The sequence below is a fragment of the Mandrillus leucophaeus genome, unplaced genomic scaffold (genome assembly GCF_000951045.1).
Source record: "Mandrillus leucophaeus isolate KB7577 unplaced genomic scaffold, Mleu.le_1.0 Scaffold429, whole genome shotgun sequence".
Lineage (NCBI taxonomy): Eukaryota > Metazoa > Chordata > Mammalia > Primates > Cercopithecidae > Mandrillus > Mandrillus leucophaeus.
The window spans coordinates 418,584-433,255 of NW_012104576.1; the positions used below are offsets into that span (position 1 = coordinate 418,584).

The window sequence follows — 14,672 nt, forward strand, 5'->3', positions numbered from 1 at the left end:
CCCAGCAGCCTGGAGCAGCCTTCAGCTTTGGGTTCCTTGGGGGTGAGGTGCCTCCATACAGCTGGGCTCTGAAGCCACAGTCCAAATGTGGACCTGAAGCAGTTTGTTGCATGTATTGATTTATTTCTCATTGGGGCACCTCTTGCAAGTGCTCAACAGGAGACCTGGGAGCTCACCAGGGGACTAGGTAAGGCAGAGACCTGCAGCCCTGAGGCCAGACCTTTCCTGCAGCTTCCAGTATGCGGCTGTCCAGATCCACCCACACCTCCTTCTGACTCAGCCTGCTGCTGCGGAGTTGAAATCTCCAGAGGGTGGGTTTCACGCCCAGTTCCAGAAAACTGGCCTGTAAATTCAAGCTGGTTTCTGCAAATGCTCAGCCCAGCCACAGAGACCCCTTTCCTCACCCCCTCCCTGTTCACACTGGACACATTTGGCTCCTATCCCAGGACATACCCGACCTTCTCTTTATTGATTGTGGTTCCAGTTTAAAGCCAAAAAGCAATGAAAGCCAGTGGAATACCTGTTAGCACCTGTGAGTGCCACTTCGTTTACTTCCTTGGGAAGGGATCTCAAAGCTCATGGCCTTCCTCCTCTTGATATTAAAATGCCCACTTTGGCCGGGTGCAGTGGCTCACACCTGTAATCCCAGCACTTTGGGAGGCCAAGGCAGGCGGATGACCTGAGGTCAGGAGTTCAAGACCAGCCTGGGCAACATGGTGAAACCCTGTTTCAGCAGGGTGAAACTAAAAATACAAAAATTAGCCAAATGTGGTGGTGGGCACCTATAGTCCCAGCTACTCAGAAGGCTGAAGCAGGAGAATCGCTTGAACTCGGGAGGCAGAGGTTGCATTGAGCTGAGATCGCACCACTGCACTCCAGCCTGGGCAACAGAGCAAGACTCCATCTCAAAAATAAAAATAAAAATAAAATGTTCACTTTTTGGTAACATAACAGTAATGAGAGAGAGTGGGAGTTTTTTAAAGTGTCCTCTCTTGGCAAAATACAACATAGCAAGGATCTTTGGGAGCCCAGGATATTCTGGGAAATTCTGTCTGACCTGAAATTCCAGCCCCTGGGATACCAGGTTCCCCACCCTGGCTGGTCACAGTTGTTCCCTCTGCATCTCCATCATAGGCCACCCCTCATTTCTTCATATTTTTCCTAGGAAATTGAAGCACAGCCTGCCCCTTCCAGGCTGGACCGAGGGGGTGCAGGCACTGATTACCAAGCTCATGGTGCCCACAGGGAGCCAGCACGCCTGGGCCCGGGTGGAGTGGCGGCCGCCCTGCTGCAGAGGGAGACCACAACTCGAATGGGTTTTTCCGTGTTACATGGATTCTGACCTTTTTAAAATAAATAAATAAAAATCCATTTTACTAATTTTTTTTTATCAACTCGCAGAAGACGCATGAGTCCTGTGAGGGAAAAGGTCAGGGAGCCTGTTGCTGCCAATAGCGGCAATGACCTCCAATGCCAGCCTTCCCCTGAGGCACCCTCTGTGCCAGAAATGTTTATTTTCTTTGCAGGCTTTTGTTTGCTGGAATTGTGGTCTGGAGTTTGAGTGTTTTTTATTGCTCTGGTGGTCATTTTATCTTTAAGTTGTAAACATGGTTAATACAAAAAGAGTAGGTTTGAACTTTAAGATGTGTCATGGGCTGGGCGTGGTGGCTCATGCCTGTAATCCCAGCACTTTGGGAGGCAGAGGCAGGAGGATCACTTGAGGTCAGGAGTTTGAGACCAGCCTGGGCAACATAGAGCAACCTTGTCTTGTAATAATTAATTAATAAAAACTATAACAAAATTTTTAAGGAAAAAATACAGATGGGACAGGAGCCAAGTGTGTCCAGCGTAGATGCAGCCAAGGGGCGAAGGAAGGGGCCTTGAGGGATGGGTAAGGCTGGGCACCTGTCCTGTCCCAGGAGGCACGCATGTCAGCAGTGCACCCGACAGGAAAGCACAGCCACTGGCGTGTCTCCATCACCCTCAGCGCATAAGTCACGGATCCTGCTTGACCCTCGCTGCCGATCCTGCTACATTTCTCTTCATGCCTCAGAACCCAGCAAAATGTGGGGTCAGGGCAAGACCTGCCCTCAGAAGGTTGTAGTGAGTGAGATTGTGTCCATAAAGCTCTGAGCACATCGTGTGAGGGCCACAAAGTCGCTGAGGCGGCCGTCATGCACGTAGCAGGCACTGTCTGTCCACACAAAGCCTCCCTCAGACCACAAGTGGTGCCAGGACAGGGCCAAGTGGCGATTCTCCTGGTCCCTGACTGTGGATGCACCTGCTTGGAGCAGGAGGTGGATGAACAGACAAATGTCTGCTCAAGGCTGGAGCAGCAGCAGCAGAGGCCCACAGAGCCACGGCCCCCTGACCCCACCTGCACTTCTGTCCCTACTGTCAGCCCTGGGGCTTCAGCTCCCTCCTGCAGAGCTGCATCTTGCTTCATTATTATGCAGATATTTTAATTATGCAGATATGTTTTTAGACAGTTTTAAATATGTATATTATTTACTCATTAGACCATAACAGCTCTGGAAATTGGAAATCTGTATTTAGTATCTTTCTGTGCACAATACACAGCTAACGCAGGACCCACAGGTGGGGAGGGAAGATGGGTGGCAATGGGACCAGTGCTGGGCTAGGCAGGGGCTGCTGGGCATCCTGGTACTTGCCCCCTCCCGTGGCCTGGACCCAGTGATACCAAGGTTTGTGGGGGCAACTCAGAGGGATAGCTGGAAGGCCAGTTACTGATCCCCTCTCCTAGGAGAAGGGCAAAGGGACCACTCTGAGGGGTGGCAGGAGGGACCTGAGCCCAACCAGCCAGGCCCCACCTGGCCAGGGGTGGTCCTTCCCTGGGACAGTCACTGTCCAACACTGCTGGGCTTTACCATCAGGCGAACCTGGGTTTGATGCCCCCTCTTCATCCCTAGGGGTCTGGGGCAGCTACACTAATACTTTGAGCCTCAATTCCCTCGGGTGTAAAAGGAGGGGAGAAGGAGAATCTACTTCTCGTGAGTCTTGCTGGGGAGGCAGCAGTGAAGCCCTCACCCACGGTAGGCACTGGACCACACCTGGTGATATCTTGTCGTTGCTACCTTCCTTGCAGCCCTCAGCAGCATTCTCAGGGCATACTACCCCCAGCCTCCACCCTGGAGCCCACACTCCATCACGGCTTCTGCCTGGCTCAGCCCTCACTGCCCTAGATCTCAACATCCTGCACCCCATGGGTTCAGGGCCTTTTCTTCTAAGCCTCTCATATCCTCTAGGAAGTGGGAGTAACCATAACTAATTAAGACCAAAGAACTCTTCCAGCCTTTCCCTCTGGGCTGTGCAGAAAAAGTCCTATTTGATGGGCAGTTACTCCTCAGACCCTTCTGAGCCACCAGCACTGGGCATGGAGGGACTCCCAGGTGAGGGCTGGTGAGGAGAGTAGGCCAAGGAAAAGTGGGGAGCACCTAGCCTGGGGGTGGGGGTGAGCAGGCCCTCTAAGGGGGTGAGAGCACCCAAGAGCCCCAGCCCCCCATCACCCAAGGCCCTCCCCTCCTAGCATGCAGGGGGCCTTCCTATCCCAGGTGTTGGGCTCTGAGGGGTGCCCATCCTGGCCCCAGGTCCCTGATCTCAGGTTCTTGACTGTCTCAGCTCCCACTGCAATTGAAAGCTGTTTAACGTAGTGAGATTTGCAGGTATCTGTGCAGGGGCTGCTCCCCAGGGGAGTATTGTCCCCAGCCCAGTGCATGACCAGTCCTCCTCTTTCTTGCCTTTTCCTGTAAGAACGGTTCCCAGAGCTGAGGGAAATTGATTAAGTGAAACTCTCTGATAATTGCCTCTGAAATGCCTGCTGTTACCGTGATGGACTTGGCTGTGAGCATCCCCACTCAACAGTCCCGCTGAGGTTCCCTCCAATACCCTGGTCATGATGGGGACATCACGGGCCAGACAAGGCACCATCAGTGACTTCATAGCATTGCCATAGGTAGCCATTATCCCCCAGGATGTGCTGAAGAAAATAGACTCAGAGAGGTTAAACTACACACCCAGGGTCACACAACTGGCTGGGCAGAGCCAGACTCAAGCCCAGGCCTCTACGCAGGTCCAGAGACACCTCAATCTTCATTTAGCAGACATTCATTGTGCACCTACTGTATGCCCAGGGCCAAGTTACCATAAACTCGACAGCCACTAGACACTTACCCACCAAACCCAGTGCTCAAGGGGAAAGCAGACATGGAAGAGGGTTCGCTGAGCGTCAGGGTCAGGAAGTGGATGCAGCTAGAGGAGTCTGGGCAGGAGTGGCCTGGGAGGCAGCAGCATGTGTAGGGCCTGGTAGCAGGGCAACCAGAGACTGCAGGCAGCTCCAGGAGCAGAACCCAGAGCCCAAGCAAGGAATCGCTCCTAGGGGGCCAGGCACTTGGGGTCAGGGCTAGGAATGGAGTGCATCTCCCCAAGACAGGCAGGCACTCCAGAGACAGGGAGGCACCCTGTCCCTGCCCTGCGTGGTATCCTAATAGGTTCTTCCCTCGCCTCTGGGCCTCAGTTTCTTGCCCCTTCCAGCCTGTCCCTAAACCATCAGGAGGACCAGGGAGAGGTAGAAGGGAAGTGCTAGGAGGGATGAACCTCCAGGGGTGGGGCAGGGTGGGCACGGTCTCCCTGCCAGCCCTCAGCAGGCCTGACTGTTGTCAGCTCTATGGGGACAGGAGCCCAAGGTCTGGGTGCTCAGCCTGGGCCAGGCAGTTGGAGCTAAGCTTGGAGATCCCTGCCTCAGGACATGTCCTGCTTGGCAGAGGGGAGGGAAGCCCACCTTGTCCAGAGGGCTGGTTAAAGTTAAAAGGAAGTTTCCAGGGGAGGTAACACAGTCTGATAGGGCTAACCAGGCAGAAAGAACAGATAGCAGGAGGGCCCAGAGCTGGGCAAGAGCCAGCAAGAGAAACCTCAGGGGACTGGCTGCCTGTGTGCAGCTGCTGAGGGTTGGAGGAAGAGGGCTGCCAAGAGCCTAGCCACCCTGAGTGGGTGCAGTTACTATGTCCAGTTTATAGGCAGGATGTTGAGGACCAGAGTGGTGAAGACCCTGCTCCTAGAAAGTCAAACTTTGAACCCGGGCCAGGGCTCGGGGACTCCAGGGTCCAGGCTCTGATCTCTGCTCAGGGTCCCTCATGCACCCCAGTGGTGGTCCCAGTCCTCTCATCCTCAGGCCTGATGGAACCTCATGGCCGAAGCCTGCCCACTCCACTACACCCACCATCTGCCTTGGCCCTTCCTCCCCCACCACTGGGCCTGCCTGTTTAGCAATTTCCACACGTCCAGTGCCCAGGGATGGACTGATTGATCTGTAACACCGAAAAAATAATAATGGCTTGATCGTTACTGAGGATTAAAAGTAATCCTTTTGCTGTGGCTATTACGACTCCGTTATTCACGAGTCAGTGAGCTGACCCAGGCCTTTGAGCCCACGGGATTCCATGAGCTCAAGGAGGCTGGGGGTTGGGGCCTCCCTCTCTGGGTCTCCCTTGCCCTGTCTGCTAGGCTCTGGAGTCAGAGGGGCCTGTAGCCCCATGTTTTGGGGCCCAGAGGTTTCAGGGTCAGAGCTGAGCCCTCAGAGGGTGAAGGAGCTGGCACCTCCTGGCCAGGAGTAGAGGCAGGGGCAGGAGAACACAGTTCCTCAGGGTCATGGCTCAGCCTGGAGACTCCCACTAGTGTCAGTGTAGCATCTGCAGCCCCATCGACCCTTTGGCTTTTCTGCGGCAAGAGACTGCATCTGCTTCTCCCATTTTGCCCCAGTCTCAACCTCAGGGAAGGACAGGGGCCTCAGCAGAGCCCCACTCTGAGGAAGATTTGGTGTCCCTGGGAAGGTAGTGGTCACCAGGTAAGGAAGGAGGGGCACAGTGATGACAAAGGCTCGACCCACGCACTGCCTCGTCGGGCTTTACACAGCCTCCAGGCCAAGTACTGAGCCCAGCACCTGCTGTACTGCAGGTGCTCGACTAACACTGGTGACAAGTGTTGTGAACCGTACAAGTCACACAATAATGCCCTCTATACAAGGGAACTGCAGGCTTATGAATTGGGGACCTCATCCATCCCTGGGTTTGGGATCAGTGGGTGGGCATTTGTGGTTTAGGCCAAGAAGAGGCTCCAGGATTGAAAAGCAAGAAGAGGAGTCTGGTGGGCCCTACAGGACCTCGAGAAGGTTGTGCCTTTTACGTGCAGAGAAGTGGGAGCCACTGAAGGGTTTCAGGACAGGGGATGGTGACGTGACCAGATCTACATTTGGAGAAAAGGCTCCAGGTGTTGTGTGGAGAATAGGTGACGAGGATGAGAGGACACGGGTTCCAGGCAGGACGGAGCCTGAGCTGGGGGTGCACAGGAGGTGGTGTGAGGGATGCTAGGGGTGGAATGGAGGAGGCAGAGGGGCCAGGGTGGGTGGCCTGCCCCAGAGGGCACTCTGAGCTCAGGTGGGTCTGAGGGTCACTCCAGGGAAGTGTCCAGGAGCTCAGGAGGGCCAGGATTGGAGGCAAGACATGGGAGGCGTCACGGAGTAGAGAGACCTGGGGCCCCCGAAACCCTAGGAGTGTGAGGCTGGGCTGGGGAGAGAGGAGGGTGTGGGTCCCAGCCAAGCAGGCCCTGCAATTAAGGGTGGTGGGGGACAGAGGACTGAGCCTACAAAGGAGAGGGAAGCAGAGGCCAGGAGGGCCAAGCTCTGTGGGGTGAGAGGGTTTGACCCCAAGAGGCACTTTCTCTCCCTGCTCCCGGGACCCCAGCCTCATAGCCTCCCCACCATTCAGTGTCCTTGGCCTGAGGAGGGGGAGCCGGCCCAATGAGACTGGGGATGGCCCTGGACAGCCACTCTAACTATGGGGATGTGACACCCTGCCCCAAGAGAGCAGAGGCCACAGCTCCACAGGAGGCCCCACCTTGCTGCCTGCCCTGCTAGTCCATGCTTCAGAGGAGGAAACGCCGGCCTCCATGACCCGACTCCCACTTCCCCCTAATGGGCAGCTGACAGGCTTTAGGAGGACGTCCCCTCCGGAGTCCACATGTCATATCAGGCCTGGACTCAAGGATGGGGTTGAGGTGTCCTGAATACCAAGGGGCAGGACCTTCTGAGTAGGGCTATAGGCCTGGAGGTGGGACACGCCTGCTCCACCGTGGGACAGGGTGGGGTGGGGTGAGAGACCAGAGCCATGCGCCTCACTGGGCATGGTGGGCCCAACAGAGGCTGGTCCTTGGATCTCGGTCATGGGCGGAGCAAGACAAATGCAATGGTGAGGGCTGGGCTCCAGGACCCAGCCTGAGCTGGACTCACCTTGTGACCTTGGGCAGGCTGCTCGCCGTCTCTGTGCCTGGCCGTCCTCATCTGAGGAGGGCCACAATGGCCCCACGCCAGGCACACTGTGAATGGTACAAGGTGCACAGCACACGAGTCACTGGCCAGGGGAGGGTTCGGTGTACAGTAGGTGGCCAGTTGATAATGATGGTTGTCACTATGATTGACAGGACACCACTGCTTTCAGCTCTGCAGAAGTCCCCCAGGGCCAGACTCAGTTCCATCCTTGGGGGCCCCAAGGTTTCCTGTAGAGACGAGATCCTTAGAAAGTACCTAATAAGAATGTCTGGGTGACCTGGGCTTAGGCCCAGAGGGTGGCCAGGCCCCAGTGCCTTCTCCAGCAAGCCTTCCCTGAGGTCCCTAGCTCCACAGCACTGCGCCTCCTGCCCCTCAACCTCTCCTGCCATGGTGGTTCTGCGAGGTCGTGCCTGTGAGCTGTGAGAGGCAGGACCAGGCCTGTCACACCTCCACCAGTCAGCGCAGTCTGGCACCCAGCGTGCCCAGTGGCAGGTGTAGGATGGACAGGCACACAGCTATGCCCTGAGGGACATTCTGCTCTCAGGCACAGGGGCTTTGTTGCAAGAGGCCACTGGAACCAGCCCCAAAGAACAGGAGAGGCTCTTATGGACAGGGGGCTTGGGAGCCCTGTGGGAAGGGGCTCAGGAACTCTGGGAGAGGGACCATGGGCCTGGGTGGGCAGGGTGGGCTGTGGGCCCCTCCTGTGGGGCTCTGGGTAGCTGGCAGAAGGGCAGGGCAAGGCGAAGCACTCTCTAACTTGCAGCTCAACCTTGGCTCCAGAGGAGCTTCCTCTTGGCACTGGGGTGATATAAGTGTGTGGGGGGTAGAGAGTGGCACTGGGGCTTGGCTTAATACAAGGAGTCCCATGGAGATGCCACTGGGGTCACTGCACAGGCTTCACCTTTCCTGCATGGACCCAGCTGTGGTCAAGGAGGTGCCCACACAGCAAGCTGGGGAGTATCTGGGGCAGAGAATCTCTGAGGGTCTCATAGGATGAGGGGAAGGGAGTCCCCAGTCCAGCCTGGCCCCAGGGAGTGCTGGGGATGGAGAGGCTTTGGGGTGGGCATAGGACAGGCTGCCTTCCTCAGCCTCTGACCTCCCTGTGCTCTGTCCCTTAGAGACTGGCTGATGCTGCAGAGAACTTCCAGAAAGCACACCGCTGGCAGGACAACATCAAGGTAGGAGCCCCAGCACCCTGCCCAGCACTCAGGGCATGCCCATCCATGGGTGGGTGTGAATGCCGGGGGGATGGGAGCTACGCAGACACATGAGGGACACGGAGGGGTCTGTAGAACAGAGCCAGAAGTCTGTGTCCAACATTCAGCAGCTACTCCAGGTGCCCCTCACTGCTGGGCATACAGTGGTGAGATACGAGTCCACATTCACTCCAGAGGAGCTGTGGAGTCACCCGTGAGTGGGAAGGCTGCTTGAAAGTGGTGTTCCCTGTGTTCCCCAGATAAGGTGTTCAGATTCTTGGAGAGACCCTGGGTCAGAGGCCTTTGGACTTCAGGACTTGTCAGAGGCTTTAATACAGTGACCTGCAGGAGATGCTGGGAAAAGGGGACCAGATGCCCTTCCCCGACTTCCCTTCCCTGACTTCCCTGAACAGCAACCTGTCCACCCAGGAGGCCCTCAGGCTGGGCTCAGGGGACTGGGCTGCCATGGTCACAGAAGCCTCTCCTTCCACCTCAGAAGGAACTCAGGCTCGCTTCTTGGAGCAGAGATGCAAGAAGCTGAGCGCAGAGGGCCTAGTGCATGGGGGAGTGAAGGGGAGCCTCACCCGTCCCAGCTTAGGCCTGAGTTGCCCTCGCCAGTTCCTTGCTGTATTTGATTTTGCCTGGGGCTAGATACACCTGCCCTCCAGCCAGCATCAGATGGAGGCAGGGCTCTCCCTGGATTCAAGGAAGCCCCAGTGCCAAGGATGATGTAACCCTTGAGAACCAGACTAGTTGGCAGGGCTCCTGTGTCCTCCACAGCTGCTCGGGTGTCTGGGCCGTGCCTCCTAGTAGTCTTGTGCTAAACACAGGGAGGGGCAGGGTGAGGGTGGCAGACTTGACTCGCTCCGGCTCTGGGCCAGGCACATCTGCTCTAGGAAGCAGTGGGGTTATTGTCCCTATTTGACAAGAAAATAGAAGCACAGAGTGGATAGACCTACCGGAGGTTACCTGTTGGTGGCAGAGATTCACAGCCGGCTATCGGGTGTCAGGGGCTCATGCCTGTGATCCAAGCTCTAAATCTGTTACTCCCCAGTCCCCATCCCCCAGGTCATGCTGAGCTGTCTCACCTTGCCCACACCGTGGCATTCTTCGTTTACCCCTGGCAGGTGCTGGGTGCTGCCCTCAGGGAGTTCACATGAGATTAGAAATGAAAGGTGATTTTCTAAGGTGAACAAATGAATGAGCTAGTTACTCCCTAAACCAACCCCCCTTCCCCAGGAAACAGGACTGACCCTTCTCTCCCTCTCTGCTACTCCAGTGCTACTTGCTCACAGTCCCTGTGGGACCCAGGCAAGGGCTTCAGTTTCCCCATTTGGCAAAGGACTGACTGGTGCCAGTGCTGCCTGTGAGCTCAGCTCTGTGGTGTGAAGGAATCACTGCACACGTCAGGCTACATGGGTGCCAAGCCGCTAATGGCATGGGCGCATCTCTGGCCACACCAGCCCTTGGGCCCTAAGTACTTCTGTCCTGAGATGAGGCAGTAAAGGGCTCTGGCTGCTCCCCTCCCCCTGGCTTGACCTGAGGTGCCCCTAGCTGTGGGTGTGACCACAGGCAGCCCTGACCACAGGGCCAGCTGCGCCCGGCCTTGTTCCTCTCCCTCCCTGCCACATCCCACTGGGTGCCTGCTGGCCTGTCCCACTGGTGTCTCAGGTAGGGTGGGAGGGGCTGTAGTCACCTCCCTCCTTCCCATCTACTGGGTCACTGTTCTTCCCAGGAAGCACTGCTGCTGCCACAACTGCCAGGCTGAAAGGCATCAATGCTAATGGTGTGTCCAAGAGCCCAACACCAGCCAGCTATGCTTGGGCTGCCAGGGAGAGCTGGCAGCAGTGGCTGCAGGAGGGGCTGTCCATGCCAGGGGAGGGTGCAGGGACTTGAGGCTGGGAAGGGATGCTGTTTTGTCCCTTGCAGGCACACCACCCACCCCTGAAACCACATCCTTCCAACGACCTTCAGGAGATGACAGACAAGGAGCCATGTTCCCCCAGCACTCAGGAGAGGCACCTGGCCTGTGCCACAATTACAGCCTCAAACTCAGGCCCTCTTCCTAGGAATGCCCTTAACTACCCCTCCTTCAGTGCAAAGCCTCTCTCTCCAGATCTCTGCCTAGGACTCCCTTTTCTAGCCCCAACCCTAGGATCGGCCCCCACTGCCCACAGCAGTGACAGCGTGACCAGAAGCAGTCTTCTTACCTCTGAGATGGGGAGGATGGTGCCCAACTGTTCTGGCCACAGAGGATATGCTTGGCTCATGTGGCGACAGGAATCCACTGCACCATCAGCCGGGTGTGGCCGTCCCTGTGTTGACAGCATACAGCAGGTCCAGGTGCAAACCTCTGAGGAACAGACAATGGTATCAGTGGTATAACCCATATCCACATGCCCACAACTCCACTGACCTCACCCTGGGGGGTAGGGGATCCTGGAGTCTGCAGGGTCAGAGCTGGGACAAGAGATCAAGAGGGCAATGCCTGGATGTAAAACTCCTATCCCCCTTCCTCGTCCCTGGCCAACCCAGACCCTGGGACACTAGGGAAACGATGGCCTTGATTAGCAGACAGTGCCTCACATGCCCCCACAGGCGGGCAGCAGGTGCCCTGGTGCCCATAACGCTTAGGATAGATGAAGAGGTGCCACCTGCCAGACCACACTTGGTGCCAGCACCATACTATGCCAACACTGTGTGCCACCGAAACCACCACCAGGGAGGAGCTGGGCCAGGGCATGGGTAGGGGAGGGGGGAGTGGCCATTGGCCCCAGGGCCTCAGTGCCAACACCAGGGCCTACAGGAAACAAAGCCATGCACTGGGAGTTGAATGGAAGAGACAGCCCTCCCCTGGGAAGTGTAAGGGAAGGACACAGCCCTGCCCTGGGGAACATGATGGTGGGAGTGGACGGAGCTCTGCCTAGGGACTAGAAGGAGGGCTGTGTGGGGGCTGGTCCAGGCTGGAAGAGCCAGCTGGACAGGACAGGTGGCCTTCCTGCCCTGAGGGTCTGACCCAACCATAGGGCCCCTGCGTGCCTCTGCCAAGCCAGCGACAGACGGCTGTCTCAGAAAACGTCCTCTTGGCCGGGCTGAGCTGGCACTAGGCCAGGGCAGGAAGGCCAAGCGTCCTCACTGGTGCAGCGGGTGGCTGGCCTGGGCATGCACAGGCAGCTGGTGGGCAGGCGGCAGTCATGTCTGGCCAGGCCTTGGCAGCCACCTTCTAAGCACTGAACTCAGATGGCAACTGCCCTTCCTCCGCTCACCCCGTGCTCACTTCCTCAGCTTGTTCCCTGAGACCCAACCTCCTCACACCTCTCTTGGGCTTGGCTCCTGCCAAGGAGAATGTATGTCACCAACACAAGGGTCACATGGACCCTCCTGCCCCGCCCCTCGCCTGTTATCTGTGTACCCAAGTCCACATGGGAGGGCATGTGTGTGAGTTCAGAGTGGGTGATTCCCCCAATTCCTGCCCAGTTGGGCAAAATGGCCCCTAAAATATGAGGTAACACAGGGTATGTCAGGGGAGTGGACCCCAGACATTAGGGACACCCGTTTCACCCCACCCGGGGCTCTTCCACACTCAGCCTCTCCTCTGGGCTGTGGAGTTGCAAAGACAGAAGGTTTTCACTCATGGGCAGAGTTGTCCCTACCCCTGGGGAGGCCCAGCTCCCTGTTCTCTTCACGCCCTCAGAGGATATTACGAGTGGGGAAATAGAGACCCAGAGGTGAAGCCTCATGGAAGCTGCATGATTTAACTGGGCAGCCTTGCCTCCTCGGGGGTGACCCCTGGAATTCCTCAGGGGGCCACTGGGACAAGCCAGTAGGCTGGGTCCTTTTTGGCTCAGCCTCAGTCTTCACTCACTGCCCAGGATTCCAGAGCTCACATGTCCAGGTCAGAATTTGAGGCCAGGACTCTTTGCTGAGGCCCTTGTACTCAGTCACTAGAGAATACTGCCTCCTTGTTGCTTAACCCAGGTACTGTGTTGGCCCAAGCAGACAGAGGCCTTCTCGGGGACCCTCCCATCCTGACCCTGACGGCCCCCTCCTGCCACACCCCCAGCTCCACACCACTTCATACATAGCAGTCACATGTATTTATGATATGTTTTCACATGTATGACCTTGTGTGCCACCATCCATGCTCTTCTTACCAAGGAAGGGGCATGGTCTCGCCCTCCTAGAGGCAGGAGAGGCCGGGAGGGGTCATTCCCACATGCATCAAGCCCTGGGGGGCAGGGAGGCCATACAGAATCCTGAGCCTCATCTGTCATCTGCAGGGGGCTAAGAATCCTCCTGGGTGACATGTCCCCCTATGTCCTTGACGCCACCAATATCTGATGTTCCACTAAGACCGTGAAACGGGAGAATAGAGAAGCGGAGCACCTGGAGCAGCTGGAGAGGTGGCCCCAGTGAACGCTGAGGTGCCTAGTGTTGATTCAGGTGCAGGCAGGTCCCAGCCACAGCCTGTGAGGGGAGCCCAGGGCTCCTGAGGGCTGCAAGTGACCAGCCCCCGCTTGTGTCCTTTCCCATCCTTGTAGAAGGTTTGCCTAAGAAGTGAGTGAGGCCCCAGGTTGTAATCTGCAGTCCTCCCACCGCACCCGCCTGTTTTCATTATGGAGGGAAAGAGCATCAGAGCTGTGTTTATAACCCCCTTTTAGATAACAAATCACATTTTCTTTTCACAGCGAGTGTGTTGAATTGATATTTTTTTCCCTCAGTTTAATGGGTTTGTGTGTTCAGGAATGATCTTCATCAACTGAAACTCCTTATTGTGTTTGATGTAATGTCAGCTTTCATTACGCGCTTTGGTTGGAGCCAGGCGCAGGGAAAGACCGAGCCCCCTGCAGCTTGGGCCTGGCCTCCGCCCCCGCCCCAGGCCCACCAGGGCCGCAGTCTTCTTGCACTGGTGGGTGGTGGGTGTGGGCAAGGTCGGCAACAGACTGGGAGGGCAGGTTGGAGCCAGGGTGCGAAGGCTTTCTTCTCCCTGCCCTCGAAGCGTCTGACTGATGGGGTCATAGGGCTGCTGTAAGAAAGCACCAGACACGGCAGGTGCCCCGGATGCTGGAACTCTCGGGCCGCCTTTGGTCTTACGTTCCTCTGGAAGTTGTGGTCTTGCCCATGCGTGGTGCCAGGCATGCAGTCAGTATTCCAGAATGCTGGGACTAAGCCTGCACATTTAGCTGGTGGCCTGCAGCCCCTAGACCCCTGGTGAGAGACAGACTAGGACTGTTCCCTGAAACAGTCCCAGGTACTGACGCAGCCCCTGGGCAGTCACCACAGCCAGGCCTCTTCCCAGAGTCCTGCCTGGGGAGTCTGGGGAGCCTGGGGCTCAGAGAGGGAGTGGTCTAGTCCTGGGGTCACACACTGAGTGAGCCCCAGCTGGGCCTTGGGAAGCGAGTGTCCAGGGTAACATCTGCCCTGGTGGAGTGAAGGCTGGCTCTGCCTGCTGTTTCACAGCCAGGCCCTGGGGAGCAGACTTGGTCACCACTCCCATCTGCAGACCACAAAGAAACAAGCCCTGAGTGAGTAAGGGGCCACCAGGGCCACGCTGCAGGTTTTTGCTGTACAGAACAGGGCTGAGGAGCACCTGGAGAGGGTGACTTGGACAGTGGCTCTGTCCTGAGTTGTGGCCCTGAAGCCCACGGGGGCAGAGTGTGGCAGCCCCTCCTGAGCCAGTGGCACTTGGCTGACACCGGGCTCACCTTCTGGCGGCCTCTGTCAGCCGTGCTCGGTTCTGATTAAAGATCATTACATATGAAATTAGCCCGTTTGTGTTACGGGTCCCTGGGGCGGCCAGTGATTATGACGCACAGATGGCCAAGAACCCAGGCGACTGGCAAGCAGACATGGGCCAGGGACGGGCGGGGCACACACAGGCGGGTGAGGACCGGGAGGCAGGCGCCAGGGCCGGGCTTTGTTTTCTCCCGCTCCTGTTGTGGAAACCCCCTCGCATTTCACAACAAATCACAGATAATTAATAAGTACATGCCCGTAATGAGCAGGCTTTTTAATAGAAGAAATTGGAAGATGCAGCGTCGAGTCATTATTTCCCTCCTGCCCAAACTCGGCTCTGTTTTCTGTCTTCCTCGCTCCCTGGTGCTGCCTCAGCGGCCTCTCTGCAGACAGAGCCTACA

At 56.9% G+C, this 14,672-nt stretch overlaps 1 protein-coding gene across 4 annotated transcripts in view; it reads left to right on the top strand.

The window, feature by feature from the left end:
* The window catches only part of CACNA2D2 (calcium channel, voltage-dependent, alpha 2/delta subunit 2), a 114,967-nt gene that overhangs the window by 73,918 nt on the left and 26,377 nt on the right, over window positions 1-14,672 (top strand). For all 4 annotated transcript variants that reach the window (XM_011993245.1, XM_011993248.1, XM_011993249.1 and 1 more), the window contains exon 3: window positions 8,458-8,517. In XM_011993245.1, the coding sequence (XP_011848635.1) occupies window positions 8,458-8,517 (60 nt within the window). The remainder of the gene's footprint in view (window positions 1-8,457; window positions 8,518-14,672) is intronic.